General features: G+C 36.7%; 2 protein-coding genes across 3 annotated transcripts; one reads left to right on the forward strand and one right to left on the reverse strand.

The window, feature by feature from the left end:
- The first annotated feature begins 2548 nt into the window (after positions 1-2548).
- On the forward strand, positions 2549-6367 carry LOC114285723 (cation/H(+) antiporter 15). The gene is made up of 3 exons (XM_082880412.1): positions 2549-2917; positions 3818-4813; positions 5261-6367. Exons 1-3 carry the CDS (start codon positions 2672-2674, stop codon positions 6365-6367), a joined length of 2349 nt encoding a protein of 782 aa, XP_082736538.1. The 5' UTR covers positions 2549-2671.
- A 687-nt stretch (positions 6368-7054) lies between these two features.
- Positions 7055-18732, reverse strand: LOC114285730 (ABC transporter C family member 14). 2 transcript variants are annotated; one of them, XM_028228805.2, is made up of 13 exons: positions 18530-18692; positions 18028-18138; positions 15213-17342; positions 14210-14530; positions 12518-12604; positions 11526-12146; positions 11074-11238; positions 10624-10918; positions 10163-10377; positions 9310-9615; positions 9122-9185; positions 8115-8354; positions 7055-7461 (listed from the first exon to the last, which is right to left on the reverse strand). In XM_028228805.2, the coding sequence occupies exons 3-13, from the start codon at positions 17325-17327 to the stop codon at positions 7364-7366; spliced, it is 4527 nt and encodes a 1508-aa protein (XP_028084606.1). In that variant the 5' UTR covers positions 17328-17342; positions 18028-18138; positions 18530-18692; the 3' UTR covers positions 7055-7363. The 2 variants fall into 2 exon arrangements, with proteins under 2 accessions (XP_028084606.1, XP_028084605.1); XM_028228804.2 differs by lacking the exon at positions 18028-18138 and having other exon boundaries at positions 18530-18732.
- Positions 18733-20330: the final 1598 nt, after the last annotated feature.

Genomic DNA, 20330 nt, shown 5'->3' on the forward strand with positions numbered 1-20330 from the left:
CTCCCAGGATTTATGTCAATCCATGCTGTGTGTATCAACCTTCTTCTTCCACAAACATTGCAAAACATCTCGTCTACACCACTTGTGTTCCATCTAACTTGATTTCTTAAGCTTCGATTGTTCCTCATTTCTTCTCTCCCACTGATTTCATTGATGCTCTATTTTTTTCTTCTATTTTTGCAGTCGTCTCTGTTTTTATAAGTTGAAGGGAATAGAAAGGAAGGTTAGGTTTTGGGGGGAAAGCCCTAATTTTCCCTCCATGTGAAAGTATAGGGGGCCACGTCACCCATTCCGTCCACTTCCTTGACGGAAATAGATGGCAGGGGTAAAATTGAAAGGAATTCACATGGTATAGGGGTACACGTGAAAATAAGAGTGGTCTGGGAGGTCTTTGAAAAACGTGACAAAGTATAGGGATAAAAATGAAATAATCTCGAACAAATATATAAAGCTGCATTTTATTGAATGAATACAACACGGTCCATTTACATCAGTATATATATCAGATACAATGCTAACAACATCCTAAAAGTCTAACTGACTAACCCACTCTCTCACTCACTAACTAATTCTGTTATGAGTTATAATCTCATGTTACTCCGCACACCATAGCCTGAGCCAGTACTCTACTCTTGTGCACTTGATCATCGACTATTGGATGACATTCTCTATCAAACTTTAATACTAATTTAAATGCACAATGAAATAAAATATTTTTTAAAGATAAAATAGAGATTTATGATTTTTATGAAATAAATTCTGAACTAGATAGGATCTTTACTAATTTAAAATACTTACGGGCTTATATTTTATTTTTGTAATTGTTTTAAGCACTAAATATGTTTGAAGATCTTTTACTAATTTAAAATACTTATGGGTTTATATTTTATTTTTATAATTGTTTTAAGCACTAAATATGTTTGAATTAAATATTTTAGGGACTTAAACTTAATAGATTTAATCAATAGTTTAGGGACTAAATAATTTTGATTTATATATTTTAAGGACTTAGTAAATTCCACTAATAGTTGAGGGACTAAGTAGACAATTTGATGCTAGTTTAGAGGTAGAAAGTATAATATACACTTTTAAAAATTAATAGATTGAATAATCAAAGTAGATCTCATAATAAATTGATGGGCTGTGATTGAGGCCCCCTCGATCACCAACCCCCACCACCTCCACACACACGGCACGGGTGGTGATTGGAGGAGAAAAAAAAAAAAAAAAAAAATTGGTCAATCAGGAAAGAGAGGGGGTCAAAGGGGGTGGAGGGAAAGGGGGTCTTGATCATTTTTCTAAACTGATAATATAACCCAAGCTAGACAGTTAAAATGCGAGTGTCTACAGCAGGGGCAGAGGCAATGTTTGCCCAGGGGAGCACGTGCCCCCCTCAAGTTTTGATAATTATATTGGTACCCCTATATATATATAGATTATATCATATATATGTTCTATAAAATTATAATAATATCCCTTCTTCAAATTATAATAGTCCTTCTATTATAATTTTTTTTTTTAATTATAATGAACCTACTAAAATAAGTCTTTCTATTATACACCTCCAAAAGGGGTGTACCATATATTAGTTATTACTTTATTTTCATTCATAACTAAAATAACTACTATATAAATTATAACTAAACAAACACATCTTCAATTATAACACACACACACACAAAAAAGCAAAACAATTTACAATAAGTCATAACTAATATCAGAATGAGTCATTACGAATCATTATTTGATGTATAATCGAAGACCTTTTCAATCATAACCAAAATAACAACCACAAGAAGTTACAACTAAGTTATATCCAACACTATAATGTGTCATAACTAAAGACCATAAAGATCGTAACTGCAACATATGATAGAAATTTTTTTTGCAATGTATTTTATAGAATTTTTCTACTAAAATATATCATTTCTATCTCAACTTATCTTCTTCTTTTTTAATTTTTCAATCCACCTAAAATAGTTACTCCACAATACTAGAATAAAATTTAATCTCAAATTCTTTAATTTAAAATTCACATCTATCCTAATAAACTCTTAATATTTACGTTTAGTAATATCTCATTGTTGTTTATTATGAGGAAACAAACAAAATCAATAATGTCATTAATTTGTGTCCCTTTTCACTGAATTCCTGACTCTGCCATTGGTCTACAGCCATCAAAGGTAGTCTTCAAAATTTTATTTTTGGGCAATAATTTAGCGAATGACCTAAGTATTATAATTGATCTAAATGAAATATTTACAACCATTGATTTTGATTCCCTCTACGAAGAACATAATAATTTAACTCTTTTTTTTTATATAATTAACATGACCTAAAAATTAAAGAAAAATAGATAATTAAAATGGAACCCTATATGGTAAGCCATGACAGGACTCAAATTAGATAGTTCAATTGAATAGAAGTTGTACTTGATAGAATTTTCCCTAGTTTGGCCAATATGTCAAATGACAGTTGAGATTACACATTAAAACTTGGCCACCACCCAAATCTTCCCACTCATTCTTCCAAATAATCCTAATAAAAACTGTCTTCCTTTCCTTTCCTTTCCTTCACAACACCCTTTCTTCTTCTCCTTCTTCTTCATCATCTCCGATGGCAGAAGAATAATTATATTCTGCGAAAAGAAAGAAAAAAAGAAAAACCGACCATGTCGATAGCCAATTCGACAAAGCCTGAATTACCATTCCCATGGGTTGTTTGGGGTCTTTCTCATCGCTGCCAATATTTTGCTACTGCATTGATTTCGAAAGGTTTATTTAGGAAGAATGAGCTAATATTGTCCTATCCTATTCCATTGCTTCTTTTGCAGCTAGGGCTTGCAATCATCCTATCTGCAACGATGAGATACTTTTTGAAGCCTCTCAAACAACCTAGATTTGTTGCAGATATGTTGGTAAGCTCAAGCTGTATAATTTATTTAAAATTTGCTTTTTTTCTTTCTTTTAAATTTGGTTTTGTTGTTTATTGAGTGATGTTATACGAAAAATCAGATTTCTCATAAGATTTTCTTACCACTGCACGCAAAGGTGGCAAGGGTAGAAATTAATAAATATGCACCTCAGATATCCATACTTTTGTGTCTGGGTTGTACAAAACTTAGGTAAGAAATCCATTTTTATATATAACGTTATTCTTTATTGAGTTATGTTATACGTAATCTCATTTCAATTGTGTTTAGAAATGAAAAATATGATAAGAATTGAAATTATATGAAATATTTTTTTTTTTATTTGTTGCATGCACAAAACACAACTTGAACGTTTTGGATTATTGGGAGATCAAAGCATATGAGTAACTTAAATAATTCAATTAAGCCCCTTCCAATTGAGCCAAACATGTAACATGAATATAAGCACACAGTGATATTTATTTCTAGTATTGTATGTACATTAATTACAGAAAAGATAAAAATTTCAAAAAATTATTGCATGGTCCATATATTTAAATCATGTATTGAGAACCATAAGAAAACAGTCCAAAAATTTACCCAGAATGTTATTGGATAAAAAAAATAAAAATCAAGCTGCTCGAGCTCGACTTCTTAAAAACTCATCTGAAATCAACTTATTATGTAAACAAATGAAGTTTGAATATAATTTTAAACTCGTTAAGTTATTAAATCAAACTTAAATAATGAATTTTTAAGTTTGACACAACACGCTTTCAACCTTGTGTATCAGTGTAATTTACCCATATATATATTTATGTGGATGAATTATGTACACTTAGCTAGCATTATTTGTATAATTAATTAATGAGTTCCCTTTTGGTTTTTTTTTGGCGGGAGGATCAGACTGGGATACTATTAGGGCCATCAATGTTCAAATTGCTTGGCTTGGGAGAGTTATATGAAAGCTCGCAGACCATCAACCAGTCAACGCTAATGGGCTTCTTGGAGCTCTTCAGCCTCACCACCTTCTCTTTCATCGTCGGCGTTCGAACCGACGTCAGTGTGATCAAGTCATCCGGCAAATTATCCTGGATGATCGGTGTCATTAGCTTCCTGACTCCATTGGCACTCTGTTACGGTGCCATGAACATCATGAACAATGATCCCGACATGAACCAACACTGGATTGCCACCCTCACCTCCTCCACCTCATTCCAAGTCACCTCCCTCCTCCTCGAAGATATCAAACTCCTCAACTCTGAGATAGGTCGCCTCGCCATGTCCTCGTCCTTAATCAGCTCATGCAGCAGTTGGACTTTTCAGATGGCCAAATCTTTCCTCTTCCAAGCCTCCGCGTTTCAGTACACTAGCAATACATACTTAAAATCGGAGGCTTGTAGATTACTCTTGATAATAACCATAGTTTTTGTGCTTCGGCCCTTCACGTTCAGGATGATGAAGAAAATCCCGGAAGGCGGGAGCATGAAAGAATCGCAATTCACTGTCATTTTTATGATGTATTTGATGACTTGTTTCACATTCGAGTATTTGGGATACAAAGCATACTTCGGGGCGATGATACTGGGGCTGGCGATGCCACCAGGACCACCACTGGGATCAGGGTTGTTGGAGAAACTGGAGATATTAATATCGACCGTGTTGTTGCCTGCGTATATATTGGATGCAGGTCGGTATGTGGATGTGTATACTATCAATATGGCAGCATTTGGTCGGACAGAGGTACTGATAGTGGCAAGTTTCTTGGGGAAACTTGTTGCCTCAGTGGTGCCATTGGTGATTTACAAGTTGCCTTACAAAGATTCTTTCACTCTTGGCCTTATCTTGAGCTCCCAAGGCTTATTTGATATTGTCTTTTACAAACTCTTCCTGCGCTTTGCGGTAATTATTATTATTATTATACTATGAGTAAGTCTAGGTGCACTGAAAGAATGAAACCACATAATGAACAGATATGAAATACAAATGTTTGCAACTATAGAACTGAACAAGTTCGCAACTACAGATGCGATTTTTTTTTTTGTCTCACGTCTATGCATTTTATGTGTGGTTTTTTTATGCACATAGCACAACTGATATACTATTACATACTCACCACCCAAAAGGAAAGAAAAAAAACAAACAAACAAAAGTATTCATTTTGATGCTGATATTTTAATTGTTTCAATTTGATTCATAACCTATTTAATTTGTATTGAAATGGTCCTAGTATTGTTTTGACAAAAATTAAAACGACTATGTGAACAAATTTAAACACAAATTGGAGATAAAATATTAATGCAATTCTTCTTATTTTGATCTTTTGACAACATGTTCATGGTGATGCAGTTAATCAACATAGACATTTACTCAATCATAACGATCATGACAGTACTGAATGCAGCCATTGTTACTCCTCTGATTTGCCATCTCTACGATCCTTCGAAACGATACATGAATTATAAGAGAAGAACAATCCAACAATCCATCCATGAAAGCGAGCTTCGAATCATCCTCTGCATCCACGAAGAAGATCAAGTTTTCAGCCTAATGAACCTCCTCAATGCCTCCAACCCGACCCGCGAACGACCCATCAGTGCATTTGTCCTTGACCTCATGGAACTGGTCGGCCGTGACCACCCCGTGCTCATCAACCACCAGCTTCATAAGCCCCGGTCGTCATCGTCCCACACCAGAACAGACCGGATCATCAATGCTTTCCACCACCACGAGATAAGTGGTGAAGGGACAATAAAACATCATCACTTCACCTCCATAACGCCTTACACTACGATGCATGACGATATCTGTACACTTGCCTTGGAAAAGAGCGCATCCTTATTAATCATCCCATTTCACAAGTCAGAGAGCACTGCAGTGAGGGAGGTGACCAAAAATGTTCTTGAAAACGCTCCTTGCTCGGTTGGGCTCCTCATCGACAAGAGGATCATTATGAACTGGAGGTTAGACACACATAGCAAGATCAAGTTCCACGTTTGTGTAATCTTTGCGGGAGGGCCAGACTCCCGGGAAGCACTAGCCTATGGCATAAGGATGGTAGAAGACCAGGCGATCAGGCTTACTGTCATTCGATTAATTGCAGAAGACGAGTTTATTAGCGATTTGATGGAAGCTAAGCTTGATTTGAAGGTGATAAATGAGTTGAGGAACATGTATGGAGAGAACCAAGATATCGAATACAGGGAAGTGATTGTGAAAGACGGAGCTGAGACATCCCAGGTGCTTTTGGCAATCGACAACCATTATGATTTCATGTTGGTGGGGAGAAGGCTTGACAGTGATTCCCCGCTGGTAACCGGACTTACCGATTGGAGCTATCTCCAAGAACTAGGGATTATAGGAGACATACTTGCATCTTCTGATATGAAGGTCAATGCGTCAATACTGGTATTACAGCAGCAATCTACTGTGGAAGATTTCATGCAGAAATCATAACAAAACACATAGAAGTGTTTGGAATGTAGGAAAACAATATCATCATATCAACCCTCGCTAGATTCATAATGCTCTATACACACAAATAGAATTCTTATTTAGAATTCAGTTATCACTGTCGTTCATAATTGAAAGGGAAACGAATGCGTGCATTGTATTGTCTTTGTACGAGTTGTTTGTATAAGAACTTCGTATATTTAGCGTTTTTATTTCACCACCCAGAAGAATTTCACTAAAACATCCGACAATCATGGCGGAGCAAGAAAACCATAACCATTTACCATTTTGCCTTCTTTTTTCAATTGTGTGTAATAAGGATTATAAAGCTCTGAACATTCAATTCAACCATTTAACAATGTTGTCACATTTTAACAAAATAATACCGTATCCGAGAACTACAATAAATGCCCCCATCATTAGGCCTTTAAACCTCTACGCTCCGGTTCTGTAAAAATTCTTTATAAATCTAAATGTACAGTAAAAATTACAAGACACCTTGGCATACATTCTTAAAATAAAGAAGTTAGGCCATTCTTGAAATAAGAAGTTAGGAGTAGTAATAAAGTGAACGAAATAGAATAGTGTAATCTAGATGATTTCAACCATCCAAATTAGCCTCCCATACTATTTCTGTAAGAATAGAATTTTCAGATATAATTTTGCCTGGTCAATAAGTCAGTTGCTAGCTTAGATAACACTATATATTTTGATAATCTTTCAAAGAACAAAGGCGACAATAATTTGGACAGAAAATACTCAGAAAATTCTTCCGAGAAGAGAAATATACATGTAGCACACCAACCTATTATTCGTAGGCAAACCAAAAGCAAAGAAATAACAAGAAAAACAAAATAATAATAACAGTATTAACAGTGGTCTCTAAATCAAAGCCACGAAATAAGGAAATTACAAAATTTTCAATTCCCTAAAAGCTAGAATCAAGGTATTTGGTCTAGCTGCAATAATCTGGTGTACCTCTCGCAAAAGGGTGTGAACTCATATCTCTGATCGGCTAGCATACTCTTGAACCAATGCCCCAAACAACGAAGGCCTCTCGAGCAACTGAGATGGGGCTTCATATTCCCTTGCCCATCCTGTACCGACAAAACAAAGCCACGACACACAAATATTTGACATAGAATGAGCAGATCGAACATTAAAAACATACCATTTGCCTAATTGTTATATATATGTCATGTTCCGCTAATCTGCAATAGGATATTTTGGGCCTATTTGGTTCTGTTTCGTTTTTTTGTATTCAAAAACAAAACAATAAAAGGAAAACACCCATTTTTTTCATAACATTATCATTTTTGTGCAAAAAACTGTTTTCAAAAGAAGAGAGAAAATAATTCCAATTTCCCACACTCAATATATTGAAACAGACAATATCATAAAGAGAATTTCAAGTCAAAAGCCATTAATCATGTCCAGAAAAGCTCAATCAACCTGTAAATATGCTTATAATTAAGATGGGTCGCTACTTCACTGACTTTTGGAGAGAAGCCACCAAAGTCTACACATCGGGAGTTTTGTAAAATATTTTTAACAACATTTTGTTGCTTTTTTTTTTTTTTTTTTTTTTTTGGTCTTTACTAAAAAAATTTGCAATTTTTTTTAGTTTTTTGGACCTACTTGACTAGAGGGCCCGTGAAAATAAATAAGGGTGCCCATGAATTCTACATGTTTTTTGGTTAAGCTTTTGAAATGATGTAGCAGTAATGGCTATAGAGAGTGAAACACATACCAGCATCCATAACCATCACTTTGTCACAGTCCATAACTGTGGGTATTCTGTGAGCTATGCTGATTATTGTACACGACACAAAGTCCTCGCGAATGATTTTCTGAATGACAGCATCGGTCTGGGAGTCGACAGAAGCCGTTGCTTCGTCCATAAACAGAATCTTGCTGTGTTTCAGCATAACTCTCCCCAAGCACAGAAGCTGTCTCTGTCCCACACTCCAATTGTCTCCGCCATCAACCACTGATACAAGTAAATTATTCACAATTGTTGGGCACTTCAATTGTAAAGTTACTGATGTAGCAAAACATAAAAAATTGGAAGCCTTTAAATGCACGTCAAAATTTATGTTCGGACGCCCATTTTTTTGAATGCACAATTTCTAAATTTAAATTTTATTGTTCTTTGAACACCTCAATCAATTCCAACCCTAACACTCCTTCAGTGCCATCTCTACAAACACCCTACCATCATTGGCAAACACCCAGCCCCCATTCCCTCCCCCTTCCTACCTCTCGAACCCTAACCCTAAACCCCACCCCAGCCACCACCCCCTCCATCTCCGGAAGCCGCTGCCCCTTCCCCCTCCCTCCCTCCCTCCCTCTTTCTTAAACCCTAATCCTAAACCTCACCAACACCAACTCAGGCCTCAAGCAGAAAGAGAGGGAAGGAGAGGGGTGGGGTGTTGGGGAGGGAAAATGAGGGGTTAGACGCTACGGGGGGAGCTGGGGAGGAAAGAGGTTGGGGGTGGTGGTCAGAGATGGAGAGGGAGCTGAGGTGTTGATAGTATCGGCCAGTTGAAGAAGCTGGTGGCAGGAAGTGTATGTAAGGTTTTAGGTTTTCCCTTTTTGGGTAAGTTGATTTAGCAGTATAATGGTATTGAAAATAATTATGAAATGTGGAGTGTCCAACCATATTTTTCATTAACATTTAGAGGCACTCAAAATTTCATTGCAGTGAATGAGAATTTCAAAAACTGACAATCCAGAGAGAGAGAGAGAGAGAGAGACCTGATGCATTGAGTTTTTCAGGCTTTGCAGCCACAACATCTTTCAATTGGCAACGTTCAAGACTCTAAAAGAATAGAACAATTTGTCAGCATATTCAAAAAAAAAAGTTCAATACTACGGTGTGCTACAATTTATGCACATAATGTACAAATGAGAATCCGATCAAACAGTTGGAATCAAATGTTTACCTTCCATATTTCCGAATCTGAATACAGCCCAATGGGATCAATATTGCTTCTAACCGTTCCTTCGAAAAGCACAGGGTCCTGAGGGATGATCCCAAACTGAGACCTAAGATCATGAAGGCCCAACTTGCAAATGTCAACCCCATCAATTATGATTTTCCCTCCCGAAGGCTCTACTAGTCTAAAGAAAACTTGGATCAGAGTTGACTTTCCACTTCCCGTTCGCCCAACAATGCCAACCTTCTCTCCTCCATGAATGTTCAGAGTAATGCCTTTGATAACTAGTGGAGTATTTGGTCGATATCTAACCTGCTCAATGCAACAACAATTCCCTCTAATTCAGAGAAGATAAAAACAACTTCAAATCAAGCAACAAATGAAGATGATGTTAGGAATTGCAAGACTCCTAACTAGGATCAATGAGACACATAAAACAGAGAAGAATAAATAAATAAGAACTGTAATTAGCCCAAAACTAGGGCTACGTCTGTGATCACTATGTTCCACTGTGATTAGAAAGAATTATGAGTGAGATGTGGAAATAGCCGCTCTCCTCAACCACATTTACATATAACTAGAGCTAGAGATGGCAATAATGCGGAATAATTATAAGGAAAAGAAAACAAATGAGAAAAAGTTGACAAATCACAAGTCTAAGATCAATCTATTTGTATCAGTTTTCAGCTAGAGGCATACCCTGTCATTTTTTTCATTAGAAAGTTTCAACATAAAAGAAAGCACTTCCAAAACTTCTTTGTTCTTGTTTTCTCAAATCAATAATAAAAAATAAAAGATAAAACATAACCCCTTGGCACTTTAATATAAGAAATATCATTACAGACTTTAAGTAAATTACCTGCAAGTTCTTTATCTCAATGTCACCACGGGTCGGCCAGTTTGGATACGGAAGACAATCAGGTATCCTCCAAGCAGCTTCTGATGGGATTCTTATAAACTGCTTAATTCTCTCAACTGAAACCATTTTGTTCTCCACGTTGCAACTCATATAGACCGTAAAAAACAACATAACGTTCAGGGAAAGGCCATAGGAAAGAGACAAGCCGACATACTCTGTGGCATACAATAAGGCATTAGTCAGGTTGTCAACTCCAATATTTTATAACAATAAGCTTTGTTGCATGAACTCTTATAAATGTGCAAAAGAGAAAAAAAAACGTGTCAAACACGAAACATCAGTAAGGTTATGTGATATGTGTCCGACATGTGTATTATGCATAAATGTCCGATATGTGTCCATTTCAGAATGTTATTAGTTAAGCGTGTTTTAATGATTTTGAATTTGGGGCAATTTACTACCTGGATTGACAACACTGCTTGGCAACAAGACCATAATCATGGTAGAAATGCAAAGGAAAAAGCTCCCAATCAGTTCCAAGCGGAATCCGAACCATTCATTTGACGCATTGTTGTGGAAATCCATGCGTAAATTTGCATTGACCCTGTCAACATTTCCCTGAAAAAACCTTTTCTGCTTCCTGAAGCACCGGATTGTCATAACACCAGAGACGGTTTCCGAGAAGTGATGTATGACCGGGGCTTTAGTAATTGCATCAAGCCGGGTTAATTCCCGAGATGTTACAAGGTAGAATCCCTGCACAAAAAACCAAAAAAAAAAAAAAACTCAATAAAGTACATGCAGTTCTTAGTACAAACTTTCTGCAAACAAATCTTTTTTTTTTTTTAACCATAAAACACAAGTAATAACAAGAGACAAATATATGTATATGAAGTGAATAGTTATCATACCCGATACCAAATATTCACCCAAATCAGCGGAATAACAAGGAATACTACTGGCCAGGCATTCATACATGTAATAACCACAATGGTAATCAAATTGAAGTACATCACTAGTGTCATACTCAAAAAAAAGGGAAGCATAAAGTCAACAGCAGCTTGATCAGTTGATGCCTGAAAAACATAATGTTCATTAGTGAAAGCATGAAGCAACTTTGCTCTTTCTCATTCATGTTGTTGATAGAATGTAATAATCATGAGATACTGGGACTGTTTGGTGCAGCTTATATAACTTATAGTTTAAATAAGTTGAAAAAATTGATTATCTAGAAGTTGGAGAAGGGTTTTTTTTTTTTTTTTTAACTTATGCTTTTAAGAAAAGTTGCAACAAACATGCCCATTAATGAGGCACAACACACCAAAAGTAACGTAAAATAGTAAGAAAGGGTGGTAAAACACACTCGACTTAGAATTCTTCCTGATGGAGTAGTATCAAAGAATGACATTGGAGCGTGCAACACGCTACGAAGAATTTGACTGAAGAATTGCTGAGCTGTTTTGAGACCGAGTATTGCAACAATGAATGCCCTTATTATCACCAACACGCATGCCGTTGCAGCTAGGATTGAGTAGACGAGCATAAACAAAGAAGGTTTAAAAATGGTTTGATCTGACGTCTCGTATGCGAGCCAATAATCGCTTCCCATAAGTGAGCTTTGCCAGGCTACAGAGACCGTTATCACAGCTGCCACTCCCCACCATCCATATGCCTCAGTGCAATACTGCTTGTACACGTCTCCGCTGACACTGCCAGTTTCTCTCTCCTCATCTTCAATGAGTTTTGAGGTACCCTTTTCAGACTTGGATTTGTCAAGAGACTTGCTTTTGCCATTGGATTCCCCGCGGGTTAAAGGGGTATGGGGTGACTTCGGCGCTTGTAGGTTGTCAGTTGATATGGGAGTGCTCATTTCCACAAGATCCATGGAGGTTTCATATGCAGCTACAAGTGCACCGAAATCCAAGCCAGATTCAAGAAGCTCTTGATACCTCCCGGATTGCACGATCATCCCATCTCGCATGACCTGTTGATTAGCTATTAAGAATTTATGTGAAGAAACTAATTGAAGAACATAATATATTCTTTCAATAATTCCAAAACACTTTTCACTGAATTTTAAACTTTTTTTTTTTTTTACTTTTTCATCATTTCTAAAACAGTTTTTACATAAATCCCAATATTAAACAATGCCTCAGGAGCACTTGTTAACATTTCCTAAAAATTATCATACACAAGAATAAAGGATATGATGTTTAGAGTAATACAAGTCTACAATAGATCACTTCAAATCACTTGTGAAATCTCTAATTACAAAGAATTTATACACTCCATAAGATGGAAACCAAGTTTACTATAAAATTCATGGATACCAACGAAAAAGAGAATGATACTTACATATATATGGTTAGCTTTATGCAAGAAATCAACTTGGTGTGTCACAAGTAAAACAGTCTTATCTTTGAGAGCTCCCCTCACACATTCCTGCAACAATTTATAGAAGTTATAGTCCTTCAATTTTTCAAAACATAAAAGGACCATTTATCTGTTAGGTTGTTTAACAGTAAACAAATTTATATACAACTTCATCACAGTCCAGTATTGATTTAGTATTGACTCAAAGATTGATGGCCTAGGAAGCAGAGACATGGTGTGGTGTCCCATGTCCAACATGTGTATTCACGTGTCGGACACAGGCCTATCTTTGGACACACCTCAGGACAATTTTGTGGTTTTTTTTTACAATCCTAGAAAGCCTAATTGGGGTCAAAGTAAAATATATGGACGTAAAAAACAAATTTTAAAAAAGGGAGAAAGTGGGAAAATTAAAAAGATACCCCTACACACATCAATCTCTCTCTCTCTCTCTCTCTCTCTCTCTCACACACATATTGTTACATGGTCTTGGATAAAACTCACCCCAAAAGCTAGCTCTTAAGGTGAGGGTACCCTCACGCTTATATGCTTAATATTACTTTAGTACTCAGGCGATGTGGGACTTCGCTTCACACCCTCCATCATGCCCAGCGTGCTCACTCGGCAGCACTGTGGCGTGTAGGGCAGGGACACGCACCCTACCCATCCTTGAGTACTCTGGCTCTGATACCATGTTACATGGTCTTGGGTAGAACTCACCCCAAAAGCTAGTTATTAAGGTAAGGGTGCCATCACGCTTATATGCTTAATATTAGTTTAGTACTCAGGCAATGTGAGACTTCGCTTCACACCCTCCCTCATGCCCAGCGTGCTCACTCGGCAGCACCTACAGCGTGTAGGGCAGGGACACGCACCCTACCTATCCTTGAGTACTCTAGCTCTAATACCATGTTACATGGTCTTGGGTAGAACTCACCCCAAAAGCTATCTATTAAGGTGAGGGTGCTCTCACGCTTATATGCTTAATATTATTTTAGTACTCAGGCGATGTGGGACTTCGCTTCACACCCTCCCTCATGCCCAGCGTGCTCACTCGACAGCACCTGCGGCGTGTAGGACAAGGACACACACCCTACCCATCCTTAAGTACTCTGGCTCTGATACCATGTTAACTCACCCCAAAAGCTATCTATTAAGGTGAGGGTGCCCTCATGTTTATATGCTTAATATTACTTTAGTACTCAGGCGATGTGGGACTTCACTTCACACCCTCCCTCGCGTCCAGCGTGCTCACTCGGCAGCACCTACGGCGTGTAGGACAGGGACACGCACCCTACCCATCCTTGAGTACTCTGGCTCTGATACCATGTTAAGTCACCAATTTTTCCAAAAGCCTAAACTGTTAGGAAATGGGCCCAACAATGTATATCAAACTATTTAACATATATTTGTGCCTAAATTCATATTCATATGCATACCAAATACAAATATGTAGAATATATATATATTTTGTCATATCCCTGACTTGTTCGTATTCTAATTTTTTGAACAAAGTTGCGTAGTGTGCCTGTGTTCATGCTTCTTAGGTGACAGGGCATCAATGCTTCAGTTTCTATGATAATTTTAGAACTTCTAGCACGACAAAAATGAGAACCAAGAGCATCATATTTTTCAAGCAATTCTCAACTTTAACATTATAGAGTTCACCGCAACCTTGAAGATTTCTGATCCAGTATGAGCATCAACAGCACTAAAAATATCATCAAGAAGATAGATATCACAGTCCTGATAAACAGCCCTAGCAAGTTGAATCCTCTGCTTCTGGCCGCCACTAAGGTTGATCCCACGCTCTCCAATCTCAGTTTGGTCCCCATGATCCATAACTTCAAAATCCTTCTCTAAGCAACAAACTCTAATCACTTCGTTGTACTTTTCCTTATTCATTGGTGAACCAAACAAGATGTTTTCTTGAATAGTTGCATTTTGTATCCACGACGTCTGTGCCACATAACCGGTGGTTCCGCAAACTCTGACCTATAGGAACAAAAAGGAAATGTCAGGAATACATTAACATAAATTAGTCCGAGTTGCTCATTTTGGATTATCAAGTTATGCTGATATTGAGGAACAAACCAAATATCAATCAGTACAAAGACAAACTTGGTTAACCTTTTGTTTAACACTAAAAAACAGGCCTACCCATTACACTCAATGTCCAATTAACATAGGCAAAGCACATGTTGACCTAAAATAAGCTGATAATCACAATGCAGAAGTGTTGCCTCCACTTTTGTCTTCCCCCAAATAGTTCAGAGGTACTTAAAATTAAAAGATGAATCATTACCACCACAATCCTCTCCAATACATTACTTACATGTATACTATATATAGAGTAAAACCGACAAAGTATTGTAATCACATCGAATCATTAATGACTCAAAACAACATGTAATTCCAATGTTCTTGTAAAATAGTGAATAGATTGGCCTTGCAACTTACAATTTGAATAGGTCAAAATGATAACAATTTTAATATTCACCGATACATAATAGAAATTCACATTCTACTGCCATCAAATATATTTTGGTTGAAGTACAATATGATTTTATCAACTAAGTTTCAGTGGAGAAATGATGATATATGAGGAGCACACAAAACAAAATCTGCAAAAAAATTGGTTCATGATGAGTTAATAGAAGAAACGAAGGATACAGACCTTTCCTGACTTCTTGTGAAGCTCACCAAGAATTGAAGCCAATAAAGAAGATTTTCCTGATCCAACAGTACCAACAATAGCAGCAAGCTCACCTTTCTTGATTTCTAAATTCACATTTTTCAAATCTGCATTTTGACCTTCATCTTCCCACGAAAAAGTCCCACCTATCACCTCCACAGCAGTTCTACTGTCACAGCCTTCCTCTCTCTCCACTGACCTATCATCCAATTCCTGGCTTACCAAAAACCCATCCAACCTCCCTAGCGAGATCAAAGCTTGTGAAACCGAAATAAGAGCTTGAGGGAAAGTTCGGACTGGATCTTGAATAATTCTAAGAACCGTTGTTGCTGTGAACACCGTTCCAGGGTCAAGAGAGACTCCGAGCAAGATTGAAAACCCAAATACAAGTGCTGACAACACAACCGGCATGCACCAAAGCAAAATCATCGTAAAAGACATTGAGAATGTAAACTTGCTAAGCCATCCATACTCTTTATCCCGAAACGATTCAATTCTCTGATTGAAATGTTCCTCCCATGCTTGAAATTTGATCACACGCATATTATTCAACATCTCGTTAGTAGCCTTAAGCCTTGAATCGCGGCTTTTCATCACCATGTACTGGAATATATTGTTCTTTCGAGTACGGTATAAACTGAATATCATAACTCCAACAACTACAACCAATGCTGCAAGCATTGAGAGACCCATGTAGTAATAAAGGAGGGCCAACGCAACACCAAGTTGGAATGGCATTAACCATATTGAATGCAATTGCAACATCAAATCAGAGAGTTGCTGTGCATCAACAGCCATGTAATTCACAATCTGTCCGACCCCATGATCTTGCCGGGAAGAACACGATAATTTAAGACCCTTTTTGTATAAAGCTGTGATGACAGTGCACCGGATTTGCATCCCGAGTTTCTGAGAGTGGAAATTGAAATGGTGGGAACTAATGCATTCAATGATTTTCGCAACTAGAAGGATCGATACCAGATAGTATCCTTCGTTGGGGTCATCCCCTTTCCCGGAAGTGAAATCAACAAAACCATTGATTAGTACTGGACCAACATACATGACAATCAATTTCACCACAGCAAGTAAACCGGTGAAAATAATGTCCTTCCAGAAGCAACGAAGTAACGTGGTTCGCACAGGGTTCTTCGAATTCTCATCTGGTTTAGGCCAATTCATTGCAAAAAGCTCCGCCATTCTTTCAGCCCGATGCTCTGGTGAAAGTGAAGGAACATCGTCCATCTTTAGAGTGGATTTGTATCCCTTTTTCAGAATCGGATTCAACCAAAACCATGTTAGTTTAGAGAACCAAGAAGCTGTGGCATAGCCACTCACATTAGGATCAATCAAAGCAATCCCATTTCCATTTACTTGTGATCTCGAGGTTGCTCCTAATTCTTGTTCTCCAACAACAATCCCAGATGTTCCTTTAACAGCAGCAAATAAAAGAAATGCAGAAATTGGAAGGACAAAAATGGAAACTATATCATCCACTTTCATGCTGGTGTCAAAATTACTGCCAACGGTGATAAACCGGGCGATACCTGAAGCAGTGAGCAAACATAGAACAACAAAGTTTGCTACCCAATAAACCCGAAGCGACATAGGATGAGAAACAGCTTCCAATTTCCTCTCATGTGCAATTAGGATCAAAATGGAGACATGTGTTATCGCTTGAGCTAATCGAAACAAAGCTTCTATAAGCTTCCATGTGGTTTGGACACCTTGACAAACAGCTAGAATGCATAGCACTGTGTAACAAATTGCTAACAGAGCTGTTAGAACTAGACACAGGTTGAACCAAATGGTGACTCTCGGGTAGGATTTAGTGGTTTCAAGTAGGGGCTTCTTCATGGAGGAATTGGTGTTGCTATTTGAGAAGAATCTAGAACAGAGCTTTTGGAGTGAAAACACGAGAAGGGTCAATATGAATAGAACATCAATGGCTGAGAAGATTAGTCTTTGAGGACATGGTGAGAGGAAGATGAATGCCAGCCATTGGATTGCATTTGAGGATTGAGAGATTGAACATTCAGGAGATGCGAGCCAAGAGGAAGATGACATGGTTACCCACTCCATTTGAAACTTGCTCCTCATACACCAACTACTTTCCTGAAAAACAACATAAGCATGAGAAATGGTACATCTTAGAGACCTAAAATCATTATAGAATAGAGGACAACTAACAAAGAACAAAAATTATCATAAATCATCAATATTTGAAACAGGACTAAACTAAACCAAACCAAACCAAATCAAGAAATGAAATACAGATCACAAGCTCCAAAGCCCATTTGAGATGAGCAAACATGGATGCAAGAAAATGAAAATAAAGATTAAAAGGGCAATTCAGTGCATCAAACTCCGATTAAAGTGCGGGTTCTGAGTGGGCAAGATGTATGTAATCTTAACCCTATCTATTTTTATAGAGAGGCGATTCCCATTACTCAAACCCATGCCATCAAAACCCACTTAAGATGAGGAAACATGGATACAAGGAAATGAAAATTAAGATTAAAAAGTGTCACAGTGCACGAAACTGTCGCTAAAACACGATTGTATGCAGTCTTTAAACCTATATATTTCTCTGGAGAGGCGGTTCCCATCATTCGAACCGCTTCGCCAGAACCCATTCGAGATGAGCAAACATGGATCCAAGAAAATGAAAATTTGTGCACAACACTCCTAATAAAACACTGGTTTTGGACAGACACGATGTACGCACTCTTTAACCTTCATAAGTGTTGTTTCTATGACTCAAACCCGTGACATGAAATAGGCTAATGAGAAGTCTTACCTGTTAGTTGCAAAAAAATCAATCACCATTTACTTCAATGGAGCCAAAAACACTTCATTCAAACAACGAGAAGTTTGAACAGTAGTGCATCAAATATCATGTTTCAGTGACCTGAAAATCATGTTTGAAAATATAATGCAGAAAACAGAGGACAAAGAGAACAGGGAGTTTAACTGATCAATACATATAGAGGGAGCCAAAGAATCTGAAAACAATCCACTTTTGTTTCTAAAAACAAGAAAATGAAAACTAAAAAAAAACAAAAACTCAACTAAAGAGACTGTATAGAATACAATTTGAAGAAAAAAATGGAAATCTGAAAACAATCCACTTTTGTTTCTTAAACACAAGAAAATGAAAACAAAAAAAAAAAAAAAACAAAAACTCAACTAAACAGACTGTATAGAATACAATTTGAAGAAAAATGGAAGCAAAAGCAGAGATCAATCACCTCTTATTGCTAGTTCAAAAAAACATAATAATAATAATAATAATAATTCACCTCTTATTGCATCATAATGGCCCCCAAAGCTTGAGTGAAGTCTTAGTGGTGAGAGAAGGCTTGACTCAATATACAATGGTGTGGGGTGGTGTGAAAAGAAGACACAATACAGAGGACAAAAGCTTTCTTGGTTGTAAGGGTGAAGAACTAATACTTGTTTAAAATCCTATGAGTTGTCCTTTCAAATTAATATAATATTTAAAATATTTTTTATATGTATTTCAGATAATTTTATATTTTTATATACACTTCTTTTATATGTATATTAAATTAATGACCACTTATTTGGGCAAACTAGCTGTTTTTTTTTTTTTTTTTTTTTTACAAAAAAATCCTCTCATTCTCCCGCAGGACCAAGGCAACGCCCCTTGAGGAAATCACTAGGGTATCCTGTTGTCCGTTCCGAGTAAGAGACTATAACCTGGAAGCTTGTCCCGACCTCCCAAGGCAAGCTCCGCTTAAGTCAGGAATCGCACAGCGGAGGAGAATTAAACCCACACCAAGTAGCTGATAAGGCATCCTTGAGGTCAACCTCCTAACCAACTGTGCTACGTCCAGGAGATTGGCCCAGAGGGGAGTTGAACCTAGGACCTAAGGGCTTAAACCTCAGGCCTACCAGGTGTTTGGATTTGCTTGCTAATTTTACAGGATTGTTAAGGTGGTGTTTGGCAAGTTGGGTTGGGGCTAAAATAGCAACAAAAGACAAAACAGGCTATTTTAGCCACAACAAACAAAACATCACATCCAACCCATAATCATTACACTCTTCTCTCACAAAAAAAATCAAAAAAGCCAAAAAGCCAAAAAGCCCTTCCCAAACCAAACTTTTTAGCCCAGGCTAAAATAGCCAAAAAAACCAAAAAGCCAAAAAGCCAACCCACTTCCCAAACGGAGGCTTAGATTATCTTCTAGTCTTTTATATGCATATTAAATTAATGACCACTTATTTGGGCTAACTAGTTGCTTGGATTTGCTTGCTAATTTTACAGGATTGTTACTTCCTTAGATTATCTTCTCTTCTTTTATATGTATATTAAATTAATGACCACTTATTTGGGCAAACTAGTTGTTTGGATTTGCTTGCTAATTTTGCAGGATTGTTACTTCCCTTTTAGATTATCTTCTCTTTTTCATTCGAAAGTTAAGATTTATTTTTTGTTTAATTTTTTATCTTACTTTAACTAAATATGATACAATCATTAAGTGCTCGTTTCGGGAGGAAAGATTTGGATTTTTTGATTAAAATAGTCACAAAAAATAAAATTAATTTTATAGCTTAATAAAACAAAATATCACATTCAACCTATAATTATTACATTTTTTCTCTCACAAAAAAATCAAAAAAGCTAAAAAAGTCTAAAGTCCTTTCCAAATCAGGCCCTTTAACCCCAAACTAAAATAGTTAAAAAAAATTAAAAAGTTAAAAAATCAAAAATTCAATCCATTTTCCAAACGAACCCTAAATATTTCTCCAAAGGAAGGAGAAACAAGAAGAGATTCTAACTTGTTTTATTGGACAAAAGAAAGGGAGAAAAATAATAGCGGAAACCTTTTTTACTGATTTTAAAATATCATTTTAATCATTTTTTATTTTTTAAAATTATTTGTTTTCACCATTACGATGCACGAATTTGTTTTGATGATAAAGTATTACACACTTGATTTTATTTGTTTTGTATTTTAGTAAGTTCTGTTTCTAAATCTTCTTACTATTTTTCAATTTTGGTTTTGTTTATTTATATTTACATAAACACACAATGTACACATAAATTTGTTCAAAATTATAACCCAACAAAAAAAA

Source organism: Camellia sinensis, chromosome 7, assembly GCF_055761805.1.
Source record: "Camellia sinensis isolate YWXY chromosome 7, ASM5576180v1, whole genome shotgun sequence".
In the NCBI taxonomy this organism is placed as follows: Eukaryota; Viridiplantae; Streptophyta; class Magnoliopsida; order Ericales; family Theaceae; genus Camellia; species Camellia sinensis.

What these genes read in the sequence shown, in the direction of transcription:
- LOC114285723 (XM_082880412.1), top strand. Translation starts at nt 2,672, where the DNA reads ATGTCGATAGCCAATTCGACAAAGCCTGAATTACCATTCCCATGGGTT. An exon ending in GATTTGTTGCAGATATGTTG is followed by an intron (nt 2,918 to 3,817) that starts GTAAGCTCAAGC and finishes CGGGAGGATCAG; the next exon opens with ACTGGGATACTATTAGGGCC. An exon ending in AACTCTTCCTGCGCTTTGCG is followed by an intron (nt 4,814 to 5,260) that starts GTAATTATTATT and finishes ATGGTGATGCAG; the next exon opens with TTAATCAACATAGACATTTA.
- LOC114285730 (XM_028228804.2), bottom strand. Translation starts at nt 17,327, where the DNA reads ATGAGGAGCAAGTTTCAAATGGAGTGGGTAACCATGTCATCTTCCTCT. An exon ending in CAGGAAGAATTCTAAGTCGA is followed by an intron (nt 11,239 to 11,525) that starts GTGTGTTTTACC and finishes TATGTTTTTCAG; the next exon opens with GCATCAACTGATCAAGCTGC. An exon ending in GGGTGAATATTTGGTATCGG is followed by an intron (nt 10,919 to 11,073) that starts GTATGATAACTA and finishes TTTTTTGTGCAG; the next exon opens with GGATTCTACCTTGTAACATC.